Source organism: Erithacus rubecula (genome assembly GCF_903797595.1).
Source record: "Erithacus rubecula genome assembly, chromosome: 8".
NCBI classification, from domain to species: Eukaryota; Metazoa; Chordata; class Aves; order Passeriformes; family Muscicapidae; genus Erithacus; species Erithacus rubecula.
This window is the reverse complement of record NC_136659.1, coordinates 10,744,605-10,762,401: the sequence shown is the minus strand read 5'-3', so window position 1 is coordinate 10,762,401 and position 17,797 is coordinate 10,744,605. Positions and strand designations below refer to the sequence as shown.

The 17,797-nt window shown below is 41.5% G+C and overlaps 1 protein-coding gene across 3 annotated transcripts in view; it reads left to right on the top strand.

The window, feature by feature from the left end:
• Nucleotides 1–618: 618 nt before the first annotated feature.
• The window catches only part of SATB2 (SATB homeobox 2), a 127,537-nt gene continuing 110,358 nt past the window's right edge, over nt 619–17,797 (top strand). The window contains exons 1-2 of one of the 3 annotated variants that reach the window (XM_079311373.1): nt 619–1,158; nt 1,637–1,855. In XM_079311373.1, the coding sequence (XP_079167499.1) occupies nt 1,687–1,855 (169 nt within the window). In that variant the 5' untranslated portion in view covers nt 619–1,158; nt 1,637–1,686. Of the gene's footprint in view, nt 1,430–1,636; nt 1,856–1,912; nt 2,188–17,797 lie in introns of those variants that run through there. The other 2 variants (XM_079311372.1, XM_079311374.1) reach the window with 2 other exon arrangements.

Genomic DNA, 17,797 nt, shown 5'->3' with positions numbered 1-17,797 from the left:
TGTCCGGTGTCCCCAACTACCACTTCCCCACCATCCCCCCCACCCCGCCCTTCCCCTTCTCCCGGCTCCTCCTCCTCTCGTTCCCTCTCGGCCCTCCCCCAGCCCGGCTGCCCCTGCCCTTGCGCCTCTCTCTCTGCCCGGGGTCTCCCCTGTCACCACCGCGTCGTCCTGCCACGCTTCTCCTGCCCCACCCAGCCCGCCCTACGCCCTCCCTTCGCGGGGCACCGGGCTCCTTTTTCGCGTGCGAGGTGTATTATTTATTTATCGGTGTTTAATTTCCTGCCAGGTGGGTTTCTGCCTCCCACCCGTGCGCGCAGCGGGGCCGGGGCTCCGCGGGGCGGGCCGGGCCGGGGGGAGGTGAGCTGCTGCGCGCCCGTCTGCGCCCGATTCCGAGGGAGCAGCGAGACTTGATTTTTGCGGGGGGGCGGGGAGGGGGAGGGGTGTCAAGGCGAGGAGGGGTGGCGATGTTTGGGATGCACAGCCCTGGGACGGGAACGCCGCGCAGACAGACAGGCAGACACACACACACAGGCGTGCACATACACCAAACCCGAAAGCAAGGACAACCCCAAAAAGGACTCACTTTGCCTCGATGACTCAACGCAACTAATAACCGTTTCTCCGCTTTCTGTGGCGAGTCCCTCCTGCCGCTGCTGTCGCTGGCAGCGGAGGGAGCGATTGAAAGTGACACACGGGGGGCCGCCGCTGCCACTTCCCCGCGCCGCCAGGCACTCGCCGCCGCCGCGGAGCCCGGGAGAGCGGCGCTCCCTCCTCTTCTCCTCCCCCTGTTTCCCCCGGTATTGATTTTCTCCGCTGAAGGTGTGAGAAGTCGGCTCCCTCTCCCTTCTCTTCCGCGCCGCAGCCGACGGCCCCGCGCCTCCCCGCCCCCTCGTCCCGACCTCCCCGCTCCGGTCCGCTCGCCACCCGGGACCCTCCGGGACGGGGCTCTGCCCCTGCCGCCCCGCGGGCAGCCGCCCCGGCCCCGCCGCCCCAGCACCCCCGGAGGAGGACGAGGAGGGGGCTGGGGGTGGGGGGAAGGAGTAGAAGCGACGAACGCGGCGTGGGAGAAGGAAACAGGAAAACTTTCCACCCTGGATTCTCTACTTCTGATCCATGGACAGAGCCCAACTCAGCCAAGTTACAGACAGGCTATAAGCAGTAAGTACAGCGGCCAGCTCGCGGGAGCCGCTCGCTAGAGGTTCCTCGCCAGCAGCCGGCTACTCCGTGGCTGCACAGCTGGCCGGCGCGGGGGGGCCGTGCCAGCGGGGCCGTCTGGACTGGCAGCCTCTTCCCCGCGGCCCCCGGGGGCGGGCCGGGGCTGCGGCCGGACCCGCGGCGCAGCACCTGGCTGCGGCAGGCGGGTGGGCTGCTTGCCTGCCGGGCGCGATGGGAACCGGGGCGCAGCACTGCCTGCCCCCGCCCGCGGCAGGTTGGCGCCGGGCGGGTGCGGCGAACCGCTCGCTTCCAGCGGGGCCGGCTCCGGCGGCGGCAGCGGGGCGGCAGCGTAGCCGGCTGCTACTCGCCCTGCGTTACGGAGCCCAACTGTCCTAGAGACGCGCTGCGGGGGCCCGGCCGGGTGAGCGGGGCCGATACTGGCCGGCGGCCACTGAGGCGCCCCTTGTTTCTCTCGCCCTAGGTCCGTGCTCCTTCTACTGCGACCTGCCAGCGGGAGCAGCGTCTCCGAGCATGGAGCGGAGGAGCGAGAGCCCCTGCCTGCGGGACAGCCCCGACAGAGGCAGCGGCAGCCCCGATGTCAAAGGGCCCCCTCCCGGGAAGGTGGCCAGGCTGGAGCAGAACGGCAGCCCCATGGGCACCCGCGGGAGGCCCAACGGCGCCGTCACCAAGCCCGTGGGAGGTAACCGTGCGGCCGCGCTCGCGGCGGCTCCGCCGCCCGGGGCGCGTAGGGCGGCGGGCCCGGGGAGCGTGTGGCGGGCGGGTCGGCACCGTGCGCGGAGGGACCGGCAGGGCTGGGAGGCAGCCGGAGGCTGCTGCCCGCTTTCCCGGAGAGGCATTCGGCTGCTCGGCACCGCTGCGGTGACGGGGATCCGCGGGAAGATTCGGAGCGGGCGTGCGGCGCGCAGCCCTCTCGGCGTTAAAAGGCCGCCTGCCGAAAGAGGCCACCCCGGGCCGGGCTCTGGCCGGGTGACTCTCAAAAGGCCGGTGCTGGTCGTGCCGGAGAGTGTCGGGGTGAGAGCGTGTCCTGCGCTCGGCGCTGTCTTGGTGCGGATTGCCCTGGGGCAGCCCGGGGCATGCCCCTGCCCGCCGGCGCTCTCGCACGGCTCAGCTCGGCTCGGCACGGCAGCGCTTGCAGCACAGGGCAGCGCCTCGGGCTGATGCGGGCGGCCGGGCAGCCTCACGGGTGCAGGTGACACCGGTTAGGTGCTTTAACACCCACCGTCACGGCTTTAAGAAGGGGGTCACCAGGGTGGGAAAAATAGTAGCGTTTATGGTTGTATTTTGGGATTTTATTTTTTTTTTCAGTAAGTAGCATTTTGTAGCGGTTGTAAAAGAGGATAAGGCACGTGCAAGGTTTAGCTGTTTCCCTAAATATACTGAACATTAGTTTTGCAGTTTTCTTGCGTTTCTCTAGAATCCTTAATCTTTCTAACTTTGCTGTCAAGTTGCTGGTCAATTTCGTGTTAAGAGCATGTTAAGTGCATAGTTGCTTTCTCCCCTCCTTTTGTTCCAAGCAGATAAACTTTCCAGTCACTTATTTTAAATGCCCTGTTTTTTCCTCTTAACTGTGATACTGTCATGCTTAAGGCAGTGCAGCCTCGTGTTAGGAAAAAATATTTAAAATCTTGAAATTAGCCAAATGCTGTGAGCAGAATACTGCAGGAAGGGCCACCAATAACTTTACCTCAAAAAACTCTTTAAATTTGTGTTTTAAAATAAGCAGAACAGTAACACATAATTGTAGTTGTTTATACACATAAGGAGTTTGTGTAAATGGCATTCTGAGAGATACATTGAAATGGTCGTCACATGACTCTCTATTGCGTGAGGTTTATTTAGTGATTTTGCCATTAGATGCTTGTTTTAGACCTCTTTGGCTCAATAGGCTTCCTAATTGCTGAAGTTTGCTAAGGAGCTGCAGATTTTATTATAAAAGCATAGGATTCATTTATATACCTAATGAAGGGTAAGAGAGCTCACTAGTTTTTTTATGTTTCTATACATCTAGTTTTTAATTCTCTTCTCTGTGTTCTTCCAACTTATGGAAAAAGAAGAAACAGCTTTGCAGTGAAGGACTTGTAGTACTGTTCCATTTAGAAATTTGTTGAAGAAATAATTTGTTGAGTAATTGTAAAAAGGAACTAGTTAATAAGATAAAAAGTAGCATATGTAGTTTTAGATGCCTTTTTCACTACTTGGGCATTAAAGCTGCTTGATTTTTTATAGGAATGTTAGAATTAGAGCTGAAATCTTTTTCCTTGGGGCATTTATAGAAATGTATTTTAAGATAACTCTTTTAAATGTTTTGGAATATATGTTTGCTTTCTAGTTGCAGCTGTGTTCCAAGAGAAATTCAGTGGCTTTTATAGCTATATCGGTGTTTCAGCCTGAATCTGGCCTATTAAGCTATGGAATATTTCTTCCACCTAAGAAAAGTACTTTTATTTCTGAAAGCAAACTTTTTAGAGTCTAAGTTTTAATTCATTACTCTTCAGCTCATTTATAAAGGTGTTGTAGACTGTCGTGTAGAAATGTGGGGGAATAAGAAATGCAGGAGTATTTTTTTTCCCCTTAGCTAGTGTTCTTTAAACAGTTTTAGTCTCTTTGGGTTTAGGCTGTTCGTAATAAAGGTTATTCATTATTCCTTATTGATAGTGAAAGCAAGAAGAAAATTATTCTTGTCTGAAAACTTACCTAGGTTCTATAATCCTCAATACTAAATTAGTTAAGGCAGATTTTTTTTTAATAAGATAATGGTGCTGTTTGAAATTGATTATTTTTTTTTTTCCTCCTGGAAATACTCTCACAATAAATCAACATAGCTAATTTCCAGATATTTTTCTTGTGCTCTTTTTCAAGTTTGGTCTTTAAGAACCTGTTATGATAGAGTGATCTTTTCCTGAATGCTGATCACACCTGTTTCGGGTATTTTTGGAAGTCTGTATCTTTGCAGTAATTACTGGGGTGTTAGTAATTTTTTCGGGGGTTGTGGAATATATCTTCCACATTTGTGGAAGGGCTTACTTTTAATTTATTGGCAAATTAGTATAAAATTATTTGAAATAAATATTGATAGGGACTCTCCTACTACTGTGCCTAGAGTGTGACAAAAAGGAAACTAAGGAAAGTCATAGTGAAGTGACATCCAAGGCTTCAGTTGTCAGTGTTTCTGTTTTCTTCTGTCAGTGTTCTTGTTTCTTGGGCTTTAACAAGTGCTAATACTTAGTGAATGTAGATTGCGTTTAGGACAAAAATGGAAATACTTCTTAGTGTTTGTTTTATTTTTAATTCCATAATATGTATCTAAAGCTTTGTGAAAGCAAAGCCAAATGCTAGCAATTATTTTTCGCATCTCATTTTGGGCCTTAGATATGTAAATGCTGAAATTCTTTCCTATTTGTCAGGTGGTTTTTTTTTGTAGTAGTAATACCAGTTTCTGAAGTTAATTCGTGAGAACAGAGCAATAAGCTCTCAACTACCTGCTGCTATGATGAGCCTGATGACCTTTGGTAACCAGTTTTATAATCGTACTGTTTGCTGCAATTATTTTTCTAGTGACTTCCCTGAGAAATAGAGAAATATAATGCTATCGGTGTTTCTAGCTTTCTGTCTAGTTTTATGAATGAAAAAGTGTTTTAAAATAAGCTTTTGTAATGCATACAGAAAATCAGTTGTTCTCATGAGAAATTTTGCCTTATGACTTTTCCTGTTTTTTTTTTATTCCTAACATAAATGTACTTAATTCAGAGGGCCATTACAGCAGCTGTAATAATCTAGTGAAGGTCACTAAAAAGATAAACGAGGTCTTAAAGGTTGTGTTTAATAGGGGATTTAAAAGTTTTGGTACTGTTTACAATGTTGTTAGCGTCAGTCCAATGTATTAGAGTCCAGTTTTGGTTTGCCTGACTAACTCGGTGTTTTCTATAATGTTTCAACAGTTATCTACCAATCTGTTTTAAAACCTGTATGTAATAAAACACAAGTGCTCTGATTTTAAGGAGAGTAAGGTTCCTTGGAAAAAGAGGCTAATACCGCTTTAAAAAACATATGAAGCCTGGGAGAGAGTTTAGAGCAAGCAAGAGCACTATGGTGTTGACAGCTTTATATCCCTGTTGGGTAACATTCACTTACTAGAATTGGCGTCTCCTCTCAGTTAGTAATTCACTCCATAAGGATTAAAAAAAGGAGGAATGATTAATGACTAGGAAACTTATATTTACAGAATTGTTGATTGCAGTTCGTCAACCTGTTTGTGTAAGAATGGATGTGCGTTTATATATGTGTGTTGATTTGAAGAGCGTAGAAAATAAGTGTCAAAAGCCTCGGAAAGCAACTTAAAATGCCACTATGCAGATTGAGCTGTTCTGAAGTTTAGTTTTGCAGAAAAAGAAACATAGAACCAAATAATAGCCAAGGGAACATGCTCAAATTTGGAGCAGGAAATGATTGCAAAATATTTTTTGTTTAGATTAGTTTGATGCAGGCTGATAATACGTTCATATTCATTTAACTGTTAAAAACTGGTTCAATTTACAAAATATTAATGGAGGGAAAAGCTTTTAGGCAATTCAAAGTGTAGGATAAGGATGTTAATCAGTAGCTGTAGTTAGGAGCTTGTACAATGTCAGATGTACTAGAAATGTGGATACAGTGAGTCTTCCGAGCGCTGCTGCTGACTTCTGTGAACCCCCTAAAGTTCAGTGTATCGTGGTTGTGTCTGGTTAAGTGTAGTTGGAAATCAGTTTCAGTATATAAGTTTAAATAAATTTAATAAAGATATATTAAATCTATCTATGGGGTGACAGAAGCATGGACTGATGATTAAAGAACTGTTGGTCAAGGTCCATTCTACATATTTCTGTAAAAATATTGTAGGGTTTGTACCACCTTTTATACCTTTACAAGGATTCAAGGTACTTGACTGGGGCAAAAAGTCAGTTCTGTGCAGAGGAAGAATACAGCCTGATCAAATTTGCTTCTCTTTTCTAAATCTTTAGTTAACATGGTATCCTGAATGCAGTAAGGAAGTGTGTTTCACTTGTTCTTAGGAACTGAGCAAAGCAAAAGGTTGAGTTTTAAATTTCTGCCCAGATCCTAGATGAAGAATACCTTCCTGCTGCCTGAAAGAAATATGTAGCTGTTTGAAAGAATTAAACACATTGAAATACAGAAGTGTGAAAGCTGCAAACCTCGTTAGTTTCAGGAACCAGCATACATGTATTTTTGTTTTACGTTCATATTTTATGTTTTATCTGTGCCCGCGTAGTTGGAAAATGTTGCCTTGTAATTTGATATAATTCAGTAGAGATTTGGAAGAAATATAAAATCTTGCATTTTACGTGTTTTGATACATAATGAGGAAGAAATCTGTAATTTAACAGGAACAGTAAGAAAAGCAAGATAGAGATTTCTTTTTCGGGACTGATTGTTAAAAATGTGTTTCTGGTCTTTTTGCTGATCTTCACCCTCTCTCCCTTTTCCAATCAGGCTGTATCACCTAAATAGAACAAACAGAGCAGTCGCTCCTGAAGGGTCATGCAGTGTATCAGCTGTATTTTTGCTGAGGTAGAAAAATAGTTTTTCTTTGTGTTTTCAGTACTTGGTCTGTTATTAAAATAAAGACACGGTTGAAATACGTGTGCAATTGAACATACGCATTAAACAGAATATAGGGTATCCACCCATTCAATGACCTAGACATAATTTGATGTTTAGGATAATTTTGGAACCCTTAAGTTGCATCTGCAGAAAGACACCAACAATTTTGAATTCAAGATTTAAGATTAGTGGTAGTAAGATTTTTTTTCTTTCCCCCACAACAGTTCCTAAGTGTTTCAAGTCATCTCCCTGCTTCCTCTCCACACCCATGGCCGTGTTAGTTAACTACATGCTGTTATTCTTATCATAAACCGAAGGAAAGAAAAAGCAACCAACATAATTGAAATAATCCATATTAATTCTCTGTTTACTCCTCCCTTTGTAAGTTGGGTCCTGCTTTTTCTTGGTTTCACTGGGATAGAACATAGTATGTTTCCTGTCAGTTATTTATAGGACAATTACTTGACAAACTCACCTTGGCAGGAGGTTCCAGTGACTCCCCAGAACTGTTTTTGTGCCTAAAGAAGATGGCAAAATCATATTAAAAACTATAAAGATGCCAATGAGGCAACATATTTTCAAGGAATTAAATAGTGACTTATCTTCCACTCAGAATTTGGATGAAGGATTTGGACATTGAAGGAAGGCCAACCGTATTAAAATTTTATTGTTATGGATAAACACTTAGAGGTGAAGTCTGAAGATTCCTTTCCCAAATACATAATTTTGTGGAATCCTTATATTCCATTTAAATACTCTTACTGTGCTGAACATTTTATCTTGATGTAAAAATAGAAAAAACCTGGCATAATGCAACTGTAATCAAGTCGTCATTTCAACAGACAGCTATGTCATGTTGAAACATTCTAGTTTGTGGCACAGACTTTCAGATGGTATCACTTACTTTAAAATTCCTTTAAAAGTATTTGAGTTTAGTACTCTTCATGGAGATGCTAGCCTGAATATTTATTTTTGCAGTTACTTTCTATTGTTGATGTTTTCTTTAGAGCTGTCTGTGTGGAATGGAGAGGAAAAGGGCCACAATGGTGGTCTGGAGCTGAAGTAAAATATTTGAACCAGTAAGGTTTTTGTCACTCTTGTTGACAAAGAACATGGTAATACAATACAGCAACTGTAGTGCTGTAAAATGAAGAGTTTTATTGCAGTTATGTCTTTATGTTCACCAAACATCTGTGTGACCTGTTTAGGAAAATTCATATTTTTGTGATTGAGCAGTCTCCAACCTGCTTTTAAATCTTATTTTTAAACTTTTCAAAATAGCTGAAAATCTGTAAAACTTGGGAAGATTTTCTTTTGAATCCCAAATTGCAAGGCATAGCTAAGTTAGGCCTTTAATTATTGCCCCTCATAATTTAGTTAAATTAGTAACTACTGCTGTGTTTTTAGGATTAAAGGCCCAGTTTTTCAAGGTATAAAGTATTACCAAGTCCCTTTGAATTGATAGGAAGGGGGTTTGTTGGAGATAACCTGTGCCTGATTCATACTGTGTAACTACAGAAGGAGCGTGCTGTCCTTTTAAAGCTCGGAGTGGCTTTGAATCCAGCCCGCTGTGCCGAGCAAGGAGCCAGAGCCCTTCCTCACTCTGAAAAACCACCTCGTGGTAATTGCTTCCTACTGTACCAATTGCCAGGGTCAGCTGCATCAGTCCCCACGGTGGCATGTGTCACTAGTGCAGATGTAAGAAATAGTCACAGCAGACAAAGGGCAGCTGAGTATTTGATGGCTTTTGAGAAATGTTTTCTAGCCTCCAGCGATACTAAAAAAAATTGCCCTCCAAGAAGCTTTGTACTTGTTGCAGAATGCTCATCCAGCAGCATCTCTGCTACAGGGCTGCAGACAAATGAGTTTACATTGATTAGTGGTGTGAAAGACAGAAAATGCTCTTTGCCATTTTATTTGGGGCAGTTGTTAACCCATCTAGTTGAGGTTCTCATGGCTGTACCCAAGTGTTGACTGCTTTAATGTGTGATACATTCTCAGCCAGCTAGGCATGTTGTCCATATTGTCACTATTCTATAGTTAGGGATTTTTTTTTTTAATCCAGAGTTCCTGTGCTTTGTATGAAAGAACTTACTGCAGCTGTTGAGTATATTTTGTCCCCGTCTCCATTTGCATTGATTCAAATATTGGTAAGGGAAAAAATACTTCATATTTCCAGTGTTATTTCTTCTATTTCAGGGAACTTTAAAAAAAAAAAAAAAAACAACAAACAAACAAACCATGAAATAGTATTTTTTGTTGTTTTGTTTTTCTCTTTTTAAATATTTGCTAGCTCTGCAAGTGTCCCTTGAAGATTTACAAAGACACAAGTTTTTGGCATTTGTCTATTAGCAGTTTAGGGCTGCTGACATTGAAAAACTCGTATGAAGGATATTTGAAAGGTTTTGTTTGTTTGTTTTGTTGGTTAGTTAGTGTTGTGTTTTGCTTTGGGTTTTTTAAGTGTAATTCTTACTTTGAATTTTGAAGGTGTGAAAGTTGGTGTTGCTGATATCTGAGGACTTACGTAAAACCTCCTTCCATGAAGCACTTCTACTTAGAATAAAACTGTGCTAAGAATTTACAGTTTGTTTAAAAAATGAAGTGTGAGCCCTGCATCAGTGTTGTGGTAAGCTGAATGCTAGGGCAGGAATACTGTGTCTGAGCTCAAGATATACTTTCAATTTCTTATCAAATGCTGAATGGTTATTGGTGTTTCATGCAGTGATGTTTGGAAAAAAGGTTGTCATTATTTTTAGAAGCTGTATGAAGGGAACAGAAAGAACTTGAAGGACAGGTAGCTCTAGATAAGAGTCTAAGCAAAAATGACTTGTTTTCTAAATAGAAAATTATCTGGCTAATTTTCTTGCTAAAAATGTTTAGTCGATGCGCTCTAATTGATGTCCTATCAGGTGGATGTGCAATATTAAAAAAATTGTGCACAACTGTACCGTGTTAGTAGCAATGTCAGCAAGGTAAAGAAGATCAGAAAAATATTAATACCTGTCAGACACTATTTTATATGAATCTGCAGCATCTCTTGAGATAACCATATACCCACTGCGTTTTCAGAATGCAGTAGAAATGTCTTCCACTTATACGTGCTCCCTCATTTGTTCCCTGAAGACACACACTGAGATGAAAAGACACACTATTGACAGCAAATCTTTTCAAAGGTACTAAACCTGGCATGAAATGTCAGGAGGGGAGTTTTTTATATCAAAAGCATGATTTGTATGGCTGCATACAGCCACAAGGTTACTTTGTCTCTGTCTCAGCTGTTCCGTTCTATTTGTAATGTTGAAAAGGGACTGGATAAGTGTGTCTTTACTTGGGTATCACCAACACTTCACTCTTGAAAAGTTGCTGACTTCGTCAGCATTTGGATAAAAGCTTTAGATAAGTGAGGAAACTTGCAAAGAAGTATTTACCATCTTGGTAATCTAAACTCCTGGAAAATGTTTTGCCATAAATTTAACTGACAGGCATATATTGGAAATGAAGCATGTTATTTTTGAAGCTATAACCAGCCTATTTTTTTGAGAGTAATATAAATTCATATTTTGAACATATTTTGGTTTATATGCATTTCCATTATTTATATATTAAAATCAGATGTGTACAATTTCCAGCCTTATTATTTTGAATGGTTATTAAGAAATGTAGTTATAAATTATGAGTTATACAGTACTTTGGAGTAAAAGGTGATTTTCATAATGTCTTTTCCCAACTTACAAATAACTTCTTTGCCATAATACAAACATGATAGCGGAGCAACATGATAGATGTCTCTTTAAGTATTGTAGTAAAAGAAAATGACTTGTGTTCTGAGGCTGTGGATAGTTTATGTTGTTTTGGACCCATTTCCCAAGCAGTGATCGAAAACAGATTACAATAACAATTATACAGTCAGAAGATGCAATATCCATTTCTGTTTTAATTGAGTGAAAGAATAATAAAAACATCATTAAGAAAAATGAGGTGGACCTGTCATACATGCTACCAATTTTTAGACTTAGAGAAAATGCAGAGTAACAGAAGTGTGAGCTTTTTTTTTTTAAATTTTCCTTTTTTAAAAAGTAGTTTGTTTCTCAAGCTACAAGTCTGGGTAGTAGACGTTGTATGGGCTCCTGTGAGCAAGTGTGCAGTAAGTAGCTGTATTGCTTGACAGGAATGGGTCTGTCATAATGAAGGTCTTGACATTAATATAATATTAATATTAATTGACATTAATATGATCACAGTGTCATATTGACCTCCCAGCTAGATGAGCTTAAGAGAATGCCATGGAGAGATAGAAAGTAGTAAAAATGACTTCGTCTCTTTCAAAATGAACAGCTGTGCTACTTCATGTAAGGGGGATGTTTTGGTTTTTTGTGCCTTCTTCAAATCTGTAGACATGAATACAAATAAGAGTGTCTAAGACTTCATTACCTGGGACTGATTTTGCTCTGGCCCTTTAGCTACCTCACTATCTCAGGGTTCAGATTAAAACCCAAAAGGCAGAAAGGCCCTGTGCCAATGGGCCGTGCATATGTGTGCCTCTTGCAAAAGCTACCAAACTGTAGTTGAAGGCCAAAGGGGTCCTGGCCCTCCGTTTTCTCCGACTCCTAGAGCCATGAGTGGAAATGTCCTTTCTGCTGTATCCTACACGGGCAGAGAGAGTCTTGCTACAGTAGTCTTGGCTCTAGCCCTGTATCATACAGCTTTGTAAATCAACATTTGGAATGGCATCCAGAAGTGAACTGGGAGCCAGTTTGGCCTTTGGAGCACAGATGTAATCTGTGTTCTTTGGCTAACACCTCTCAGTGAGCACATGTATTTGCACTAGCAGTAGTATCTAATTCTTTGGTGTAGTTCTGTGTACCATAACAATATAGCAATTCAGCTTGTTGAGCCCCAAAAGCGTTGCTGACCCTTGGCAAGTGAATCCACACACAGTAGGTCAGCCTATAGATAGGTCTTTTCACCTACCCTTTTACTCTTGCCCCAAAATATTCCTAACTGGATGAAGTGTACAGTGCATACCTGAGAAAGAGAATGTATCTTAACTTTTGTTCCTTCACCTATTGTCTTGTTTGATAGAAATCTGATAGTTATTAAACCCATTAGATTAATGTGACCTGCTGGCCAATAAATGTAAATATTCCTAAGGGAGTAATGTTCAAACTGACAGCTGTTAAATGTGTGATCTTATGTTTATAGAGTGGTTCCCCCACAACTCTGCTGTAAGACAATACAAGAGAAGGCTGCTCAGAAGTTGCCCTCTGTCCACAAGGGGTGAAAGATTGGAGTTGTAAGTAACAAGCCCTAGAGGCTGGTTGCTCTCCCATAATGGACTGTAGGTACAGACTGTCTGAAGGCTCTCTACTGACTGGTGAAAAGGGAGGCAGAGGTGGAAGTTTTCTCCTTCTGGAGGGCAGAATGGCTTCTACATTTTCTTATTTGTGATTGTTTCCTCCGCTTATTTTCCTGCTGAAGATGTGATGAAGATTTGTGGTCTCTTTCTACCAGAAAAATACCATCTAGTAATGACATTGCTGTAGCAATACCCTTACCCTTGCTGAAGGTGAAGCAGGGTGAAGAGCTTCATCAGTTACCATTGAATTCGACCACTTTTATTCAGAGAGTTTATTGTGGTTTTTCCTCTTGCATGCACACTTGTAACTTCTGCTCGTCGCCGGTTCTTCCCTATCTGTTCACGTTGTCACTTTGAAATGAGGTTTTCTAGTGCTGCCAGTATCTATAAGATATGAGGGAAGGGGGCAGTGGTTACAGTGGTTGCAGATAATTCAGCTTGTCTCAATGTTGGAGCCTGCAAGGGGCTTGGAGACAGAGGTGTAGGTTAGCAGATATTTATCTTGTAACACGGAGAAGGGGTGATAAGATTTGCTTTTCTTGCCAGGGAGTGGTTCACAGAGGGATGGACATTAAGGAGAAGAGAACTTGCTGGTGGGTCCCAGTGGAGACCCCAAAATAGGCTCGAGTATGGTCTTCAGAACTTCTCCAGAAATAAAACCTCAGACCAGCTATGAAAGCTTTTCTGTTGCATTCCAGGGGACTTACCCCAGTACCAGGAGACTAGTTAATAGAACCTTCATTAAAATGCTTTTGCTAGAAGATGTTTTTTTGCTTCCAAAATTACATAATATGGTGGCATCTGCTAGCACCACTGAATTTAAGGGCTTATTAGTGGTTCCAGTTTTCAGGGTTTAAAAATGTTGGTCATTAAAAATAATTTTAGGTGGAACTTGGCATAGAGAATCTTAGCCCTTTAGGCAAGTTCTGTTACATTTTCCAGAGAAAAGAAAAGAGAAGGTAGTCCCCCAAACTGAAAACCCCTCATGAACCTTATACTTGTTTTTAAGTTAAAGAAACAAAAACCTAAAACTTATAGGAAATTAATGGCATAAGATGATTTCTTAGCAAAAAGTAATCTGATTTTACAAGTGTTCATTCCACTGATCTTGAGTGAAAGGAGTATATTTTCCATTTAGTTCAATTATAAACTATGGCTGTGGAGTATTTTTTTCTTCTTTTATAACTGAGGAAACAAATTGAAACAACTAAGATGTTGTATTTAGGAAAAATGTAGCTATATAGTGTCTTTTTCTTTTCGATGGGCATAGTTGGACTCAAAGTGTTCTTCTTCAACCTAACTGATCCTGTGATTCTGTTCCATGGACTGGAAGGTCTGTGTGTGTGATTCTGGTGGACAGCATGCTGCTGGTATCCCACAGGATTCCTGCATGTTGTGGGGGGCTGTGGCAAGGGGGGCTGAGCTTTCTGCTGAAGCAGCCTAGGCAGCTGTTGGTGCTGCCTTGTCACTCGGGCTCCCTCAAAGCAGTATTTTCAGCTCTGGGCTATCATTGCTCTCAATTTTGCTTGTTTAATTGGAGAGGTGGAAGTGCTTTATTCTCCTGTTTAATTGCTCTTGCCTCCTGGCTGCCCTGTGCGTGCTGTCCCTGGGCTAACAGGGTGGCACAAAGCCCCAGTGGGGCTGTTCCTGTTCCTACTCTGTGAACTCAACTGGTGTGACAGATTCAAACTTTGGGCTGAGTTAGTGCAACTGGTTTAGCAAAGGGGATTTGTTACCAGAAACAGCTGATTGACTTTGACTAAGAAAAGGCATCATCTCCTGCAAGTAACACTTCTGTCCCAGACCTGCTGCAGGGGAGGCTGAGCCAGAGGTAAATGCTTGGTGTTCTTCTCTTTCTCATTTCTTGTTTGTCACAGCACATGCTCTAAATATGTCTTTTATAACATTTTTTTTTAGAAATTCAAGCATTATCAAATCAAGTTATGAGTTTCATAATATGTTTCTGTGGTAGGATAGTGGCCTGAAATATTTTGTGTTAAACAGTAAGGCTGTTATTTCAGCTAGGAGAAGAATTCTTTGGGTAGTTAAGCTGTCAGAAGCAGAGGACATCTGCAGAGATGGTAGTGACTTATTTATAAGACTTCCTGAGATCCAGGATAGCTGCGATGGCTGGGAGACTGAAGCCACAGAAAGGACTGGAAGCTGAAGAAAGATGTAAATAATACCTTGTGGTTTGCATTTGCCATTGGCTGAAATATAAAATGTAGAAATGCATTTCCTGCCTACAGATTTATTGAATATGTAAAGCCAGAAAAAATAGCCGAGAAGGAGTAGAAAGATATTGTCCTTAGTTTTACTTCCTCTGTCCCTCCTAAGAAGAAAAATTCTACAATGTAATGTTATTTAACATGATTTTGTTTCTTTGGCAAACATTGTATTAAAATCATCTGTGGACTGAACTCTTCTTTACCAAATTGCATCCTGGAACAAATTATTTGCAGCAGGCATATAAACCCATGAAGAGTAGGAGTTTAACAGCATCACATTACTGCTTATATGCAAAATCAGATATCTTGCATTTTGTCTAGAACACACTGGAGAGCAGAGGATTAGCAGAAAGCAGGGTCCTTGTTTTTAAACCAAACCTTTTGCTGTAATGAGGTGCTTGATGCTGCATAGGACTGTACAGTTGCAAAGATCTTGGTACAGTCTCCTGCGTTTGACAGCGATTTCCCGCTGGCCGCTGTCAGTGCGTGCACACAGCTTTCTTCACGTGGTTCCGAGTGGTTAGTGACAAACAACTGCAAAGTCATTCCTTCAGTCCCCATTAAAAAAGATTTACAGTCAAAGAATTCTCAGCTTTCTAATGAGACAAGCTGGTGCTTGATAAGTAAAAGGCTAAAATACAGTCCATTTTCCCAAACCAAGCATTTATTGTAAATAAGTTAAGTGCTAACAAGTTATATTCTGTCCGATTTAATTGTATTCATAATTTATGGTGTAACTTGAAAGTGAGCCTTAATGGACATACCTAATGCTTTCTGAAATGAGGGAGCTCTGTCTCTTCCACCTTATCACAGAATTACATTGCCATGGGCTGAACCTGGGATCTGCCTCAAGCCACATCCTTCTTGAGCGCGAATAGTCGTGTATGTGTGGCCCTGTGGAAGCGGTGTGATTGTGCTTGTTTAGCCTGTGCTTGTATCTCCTGCATCTGCAGCACTCAGCTGTACTCTGCAGGATTTTCTGGAGAAGATCTCACATCATCATCAGTTACAGCTATGCTGTTATTTAAACAAAATTGGTGTTGACATTTATAAAAAAACACTTTTTTTTCCCAAATATTGTTTGATATCTTTCCTTTTGAAAAAGCCCCATCCAACAGGACAAAATACCCACAGTTTGGAGCACAATCGATTTTTCTATTTATGAATTTATCTTCTTTGTTACATGTGATCTTAAAGGTCTTTCCCAACCAAAATGATTCTCTGGTTTTATGTTTGTTCAGCTAGTCAAATCTTTAATAGAAACCTCTTGATTATTAGCATGTGAACTAGATTTTAATTTCTGATAGCTTCAGGATTTGCAGTTTACACTGTTTTGAAAATGTGGCATGCTGAGGCTTTAAAGCTTCACTTTTCCTTTTCTTTTTTTTTTTTTTTTAATTAACTTTGGTGGTGGGGTTAAGTTTTTCAGGAAGGAAATTCGGACCTGTGTTAGACTTCGGAATGTGGGATGGAATCTTCACTGCAGATTTCAGGTGTTTGTGTATAACTGAAAGCTGTCAAACTGAATTGGCTTCTGCCTTTTCAATTAGAGCTACAGGATGTGAAAAGGAGAACTGACAAACCACTCCTGTGCCGATTTCTGCCTTTTAAAGCATTTTTCTCAGTTTAGGTTCATTTTTCAAATTTGTTTAGAAGAAAGGGAAAGACAGTTAAAATGCCAAATCTGTGTATGTAAGGTCAGCTCTACTGCAGTGCAGAGAGAAATAAATAAATGGACTGTTTTCCTTTGACTGCCTTTGCTAGACAAAGGTCTCTCTCTAAAGAAAAAACAGAAGCAGATTAGGTTTTAGGAAATGTTTGTAATTTGATTGCTTGCTGTTGTTACTGCCAGTTGTGGAAGCATGCTTTATTGTTAAATATATGGAATCTTTATCTAGATAATTTCCTCAAGACAACCCATGCTTTGCTAATTGGACTTCTTAGTTTCTATTGTAGAGTAAGGGTCTCATCTTAGAAGTCCGGCCAAAGTTGCTTGTACTTCAGTGTTCATTAGTTGTGGAAATAAGCATTTGTGGATTCTGCTCTTGCTATTGCCTAGATTTTTTTTTTCTTTCCCCTCTGTGGTGGAAAGACCAGCTTAGAGAGTGATCCATGTTGCAGTTTCCGCTAGGGAGAATGTTTTCTACATAAAGTAGATTATGAATTTTCAAGTAGATGTCCTATTTTTTGAACTCCAAACCATAGAAATTTGCTTTGTCTTTGAGGAAGATTACTCTGCATGTGTGTCTGTGTTCTGTTTAAAACAAAACAAAAAAATAGCCAACAAACAAAACCTAAAACCCAAAGCATAACAGCAACAACAACAACTTCATTTTCCACTTTCTTCACTTGATAAAAATCTCTCCACTGTAGAATGATTTCCTTTGGGTTTGACACCACCATTTGATCTCAGTTTTTAATAATTTTGGTGGGCTTCACTCCCAGAAGAAAACATGCTTGTGCTGTGAAGTATTCCCAGTAGAAATCTGGGAAGTCTTAAAACCTCATGTTACTCAGGGCAAAGAACTGGCTTCTTTATTAATTCCCTGCTAGACAACCCTAGTACAGTAAATCTTTCCATAACACCATGCTGTTGAAATTAATCATCCTGATGTTTGGAAATTGTTCAAATTAGATAAAATTAAATAACACCTTGATGGGACTCAAAACTTGACCTGATGGAAAGAGATTTTAATCTAAAAAGACGTGAATTTTATTGGTGCTTTTTCTTTCTGGTTGATCTTCATTTTATACTTATTAGGACACAAAAGCACTGCTCCCTTTTTAATGACTGGAGAGGTGGGTGGCTGTAAGAGCTCTCTGCCTGTGATGCTTCTGTGCAAGCAGAGCATGCATAGAAGTCGAGTGCTAATAGCATCACATCTGTTACTTAAAAAAGCATTTGCTGTACAAAGTATTATTTGCAAATGAACTAAAGAAACAATGCAGGACTTCTTAATAACTGCTTTCTTCTCTTCCTTCTAGTTTGTCACTAGAAATCTGCAGCTTTTGGAAGTCTTACAAGTGAAAATGTTTTCCAGGGAGCTGTATGATTGCAGATTGATAATACTTTTAACTGGCTCTAAGTTTTTTTCACAGAAATGAATGCTTTATGCAGCACAGTATCTTGGGTTTTCGCTTCTCCTGTGAATATCTATTTATCTTTCCTTCATTTTTGAAGAATTGATTACTTCCCAGTGAAATAAAACTATAGATTAAAATGGACAAGGAGGAGAAAATGTACATTTGGCCTCTTTGATAGATACTTAATTTCTTCTTAATTTCTCTGCCCCTTGTAAGAGTCTTGGCAAAAAATGCAAATGTGTTTTCAGAGACTCTGTATGTTGCAGCTTCTTTGTAAAAGCATCAGCAGAGCTTAAAACTCATCTCTGATGTGCTTTAAATGTGTGTGTTATACAGAGGTACTGGTTGCTGCTAA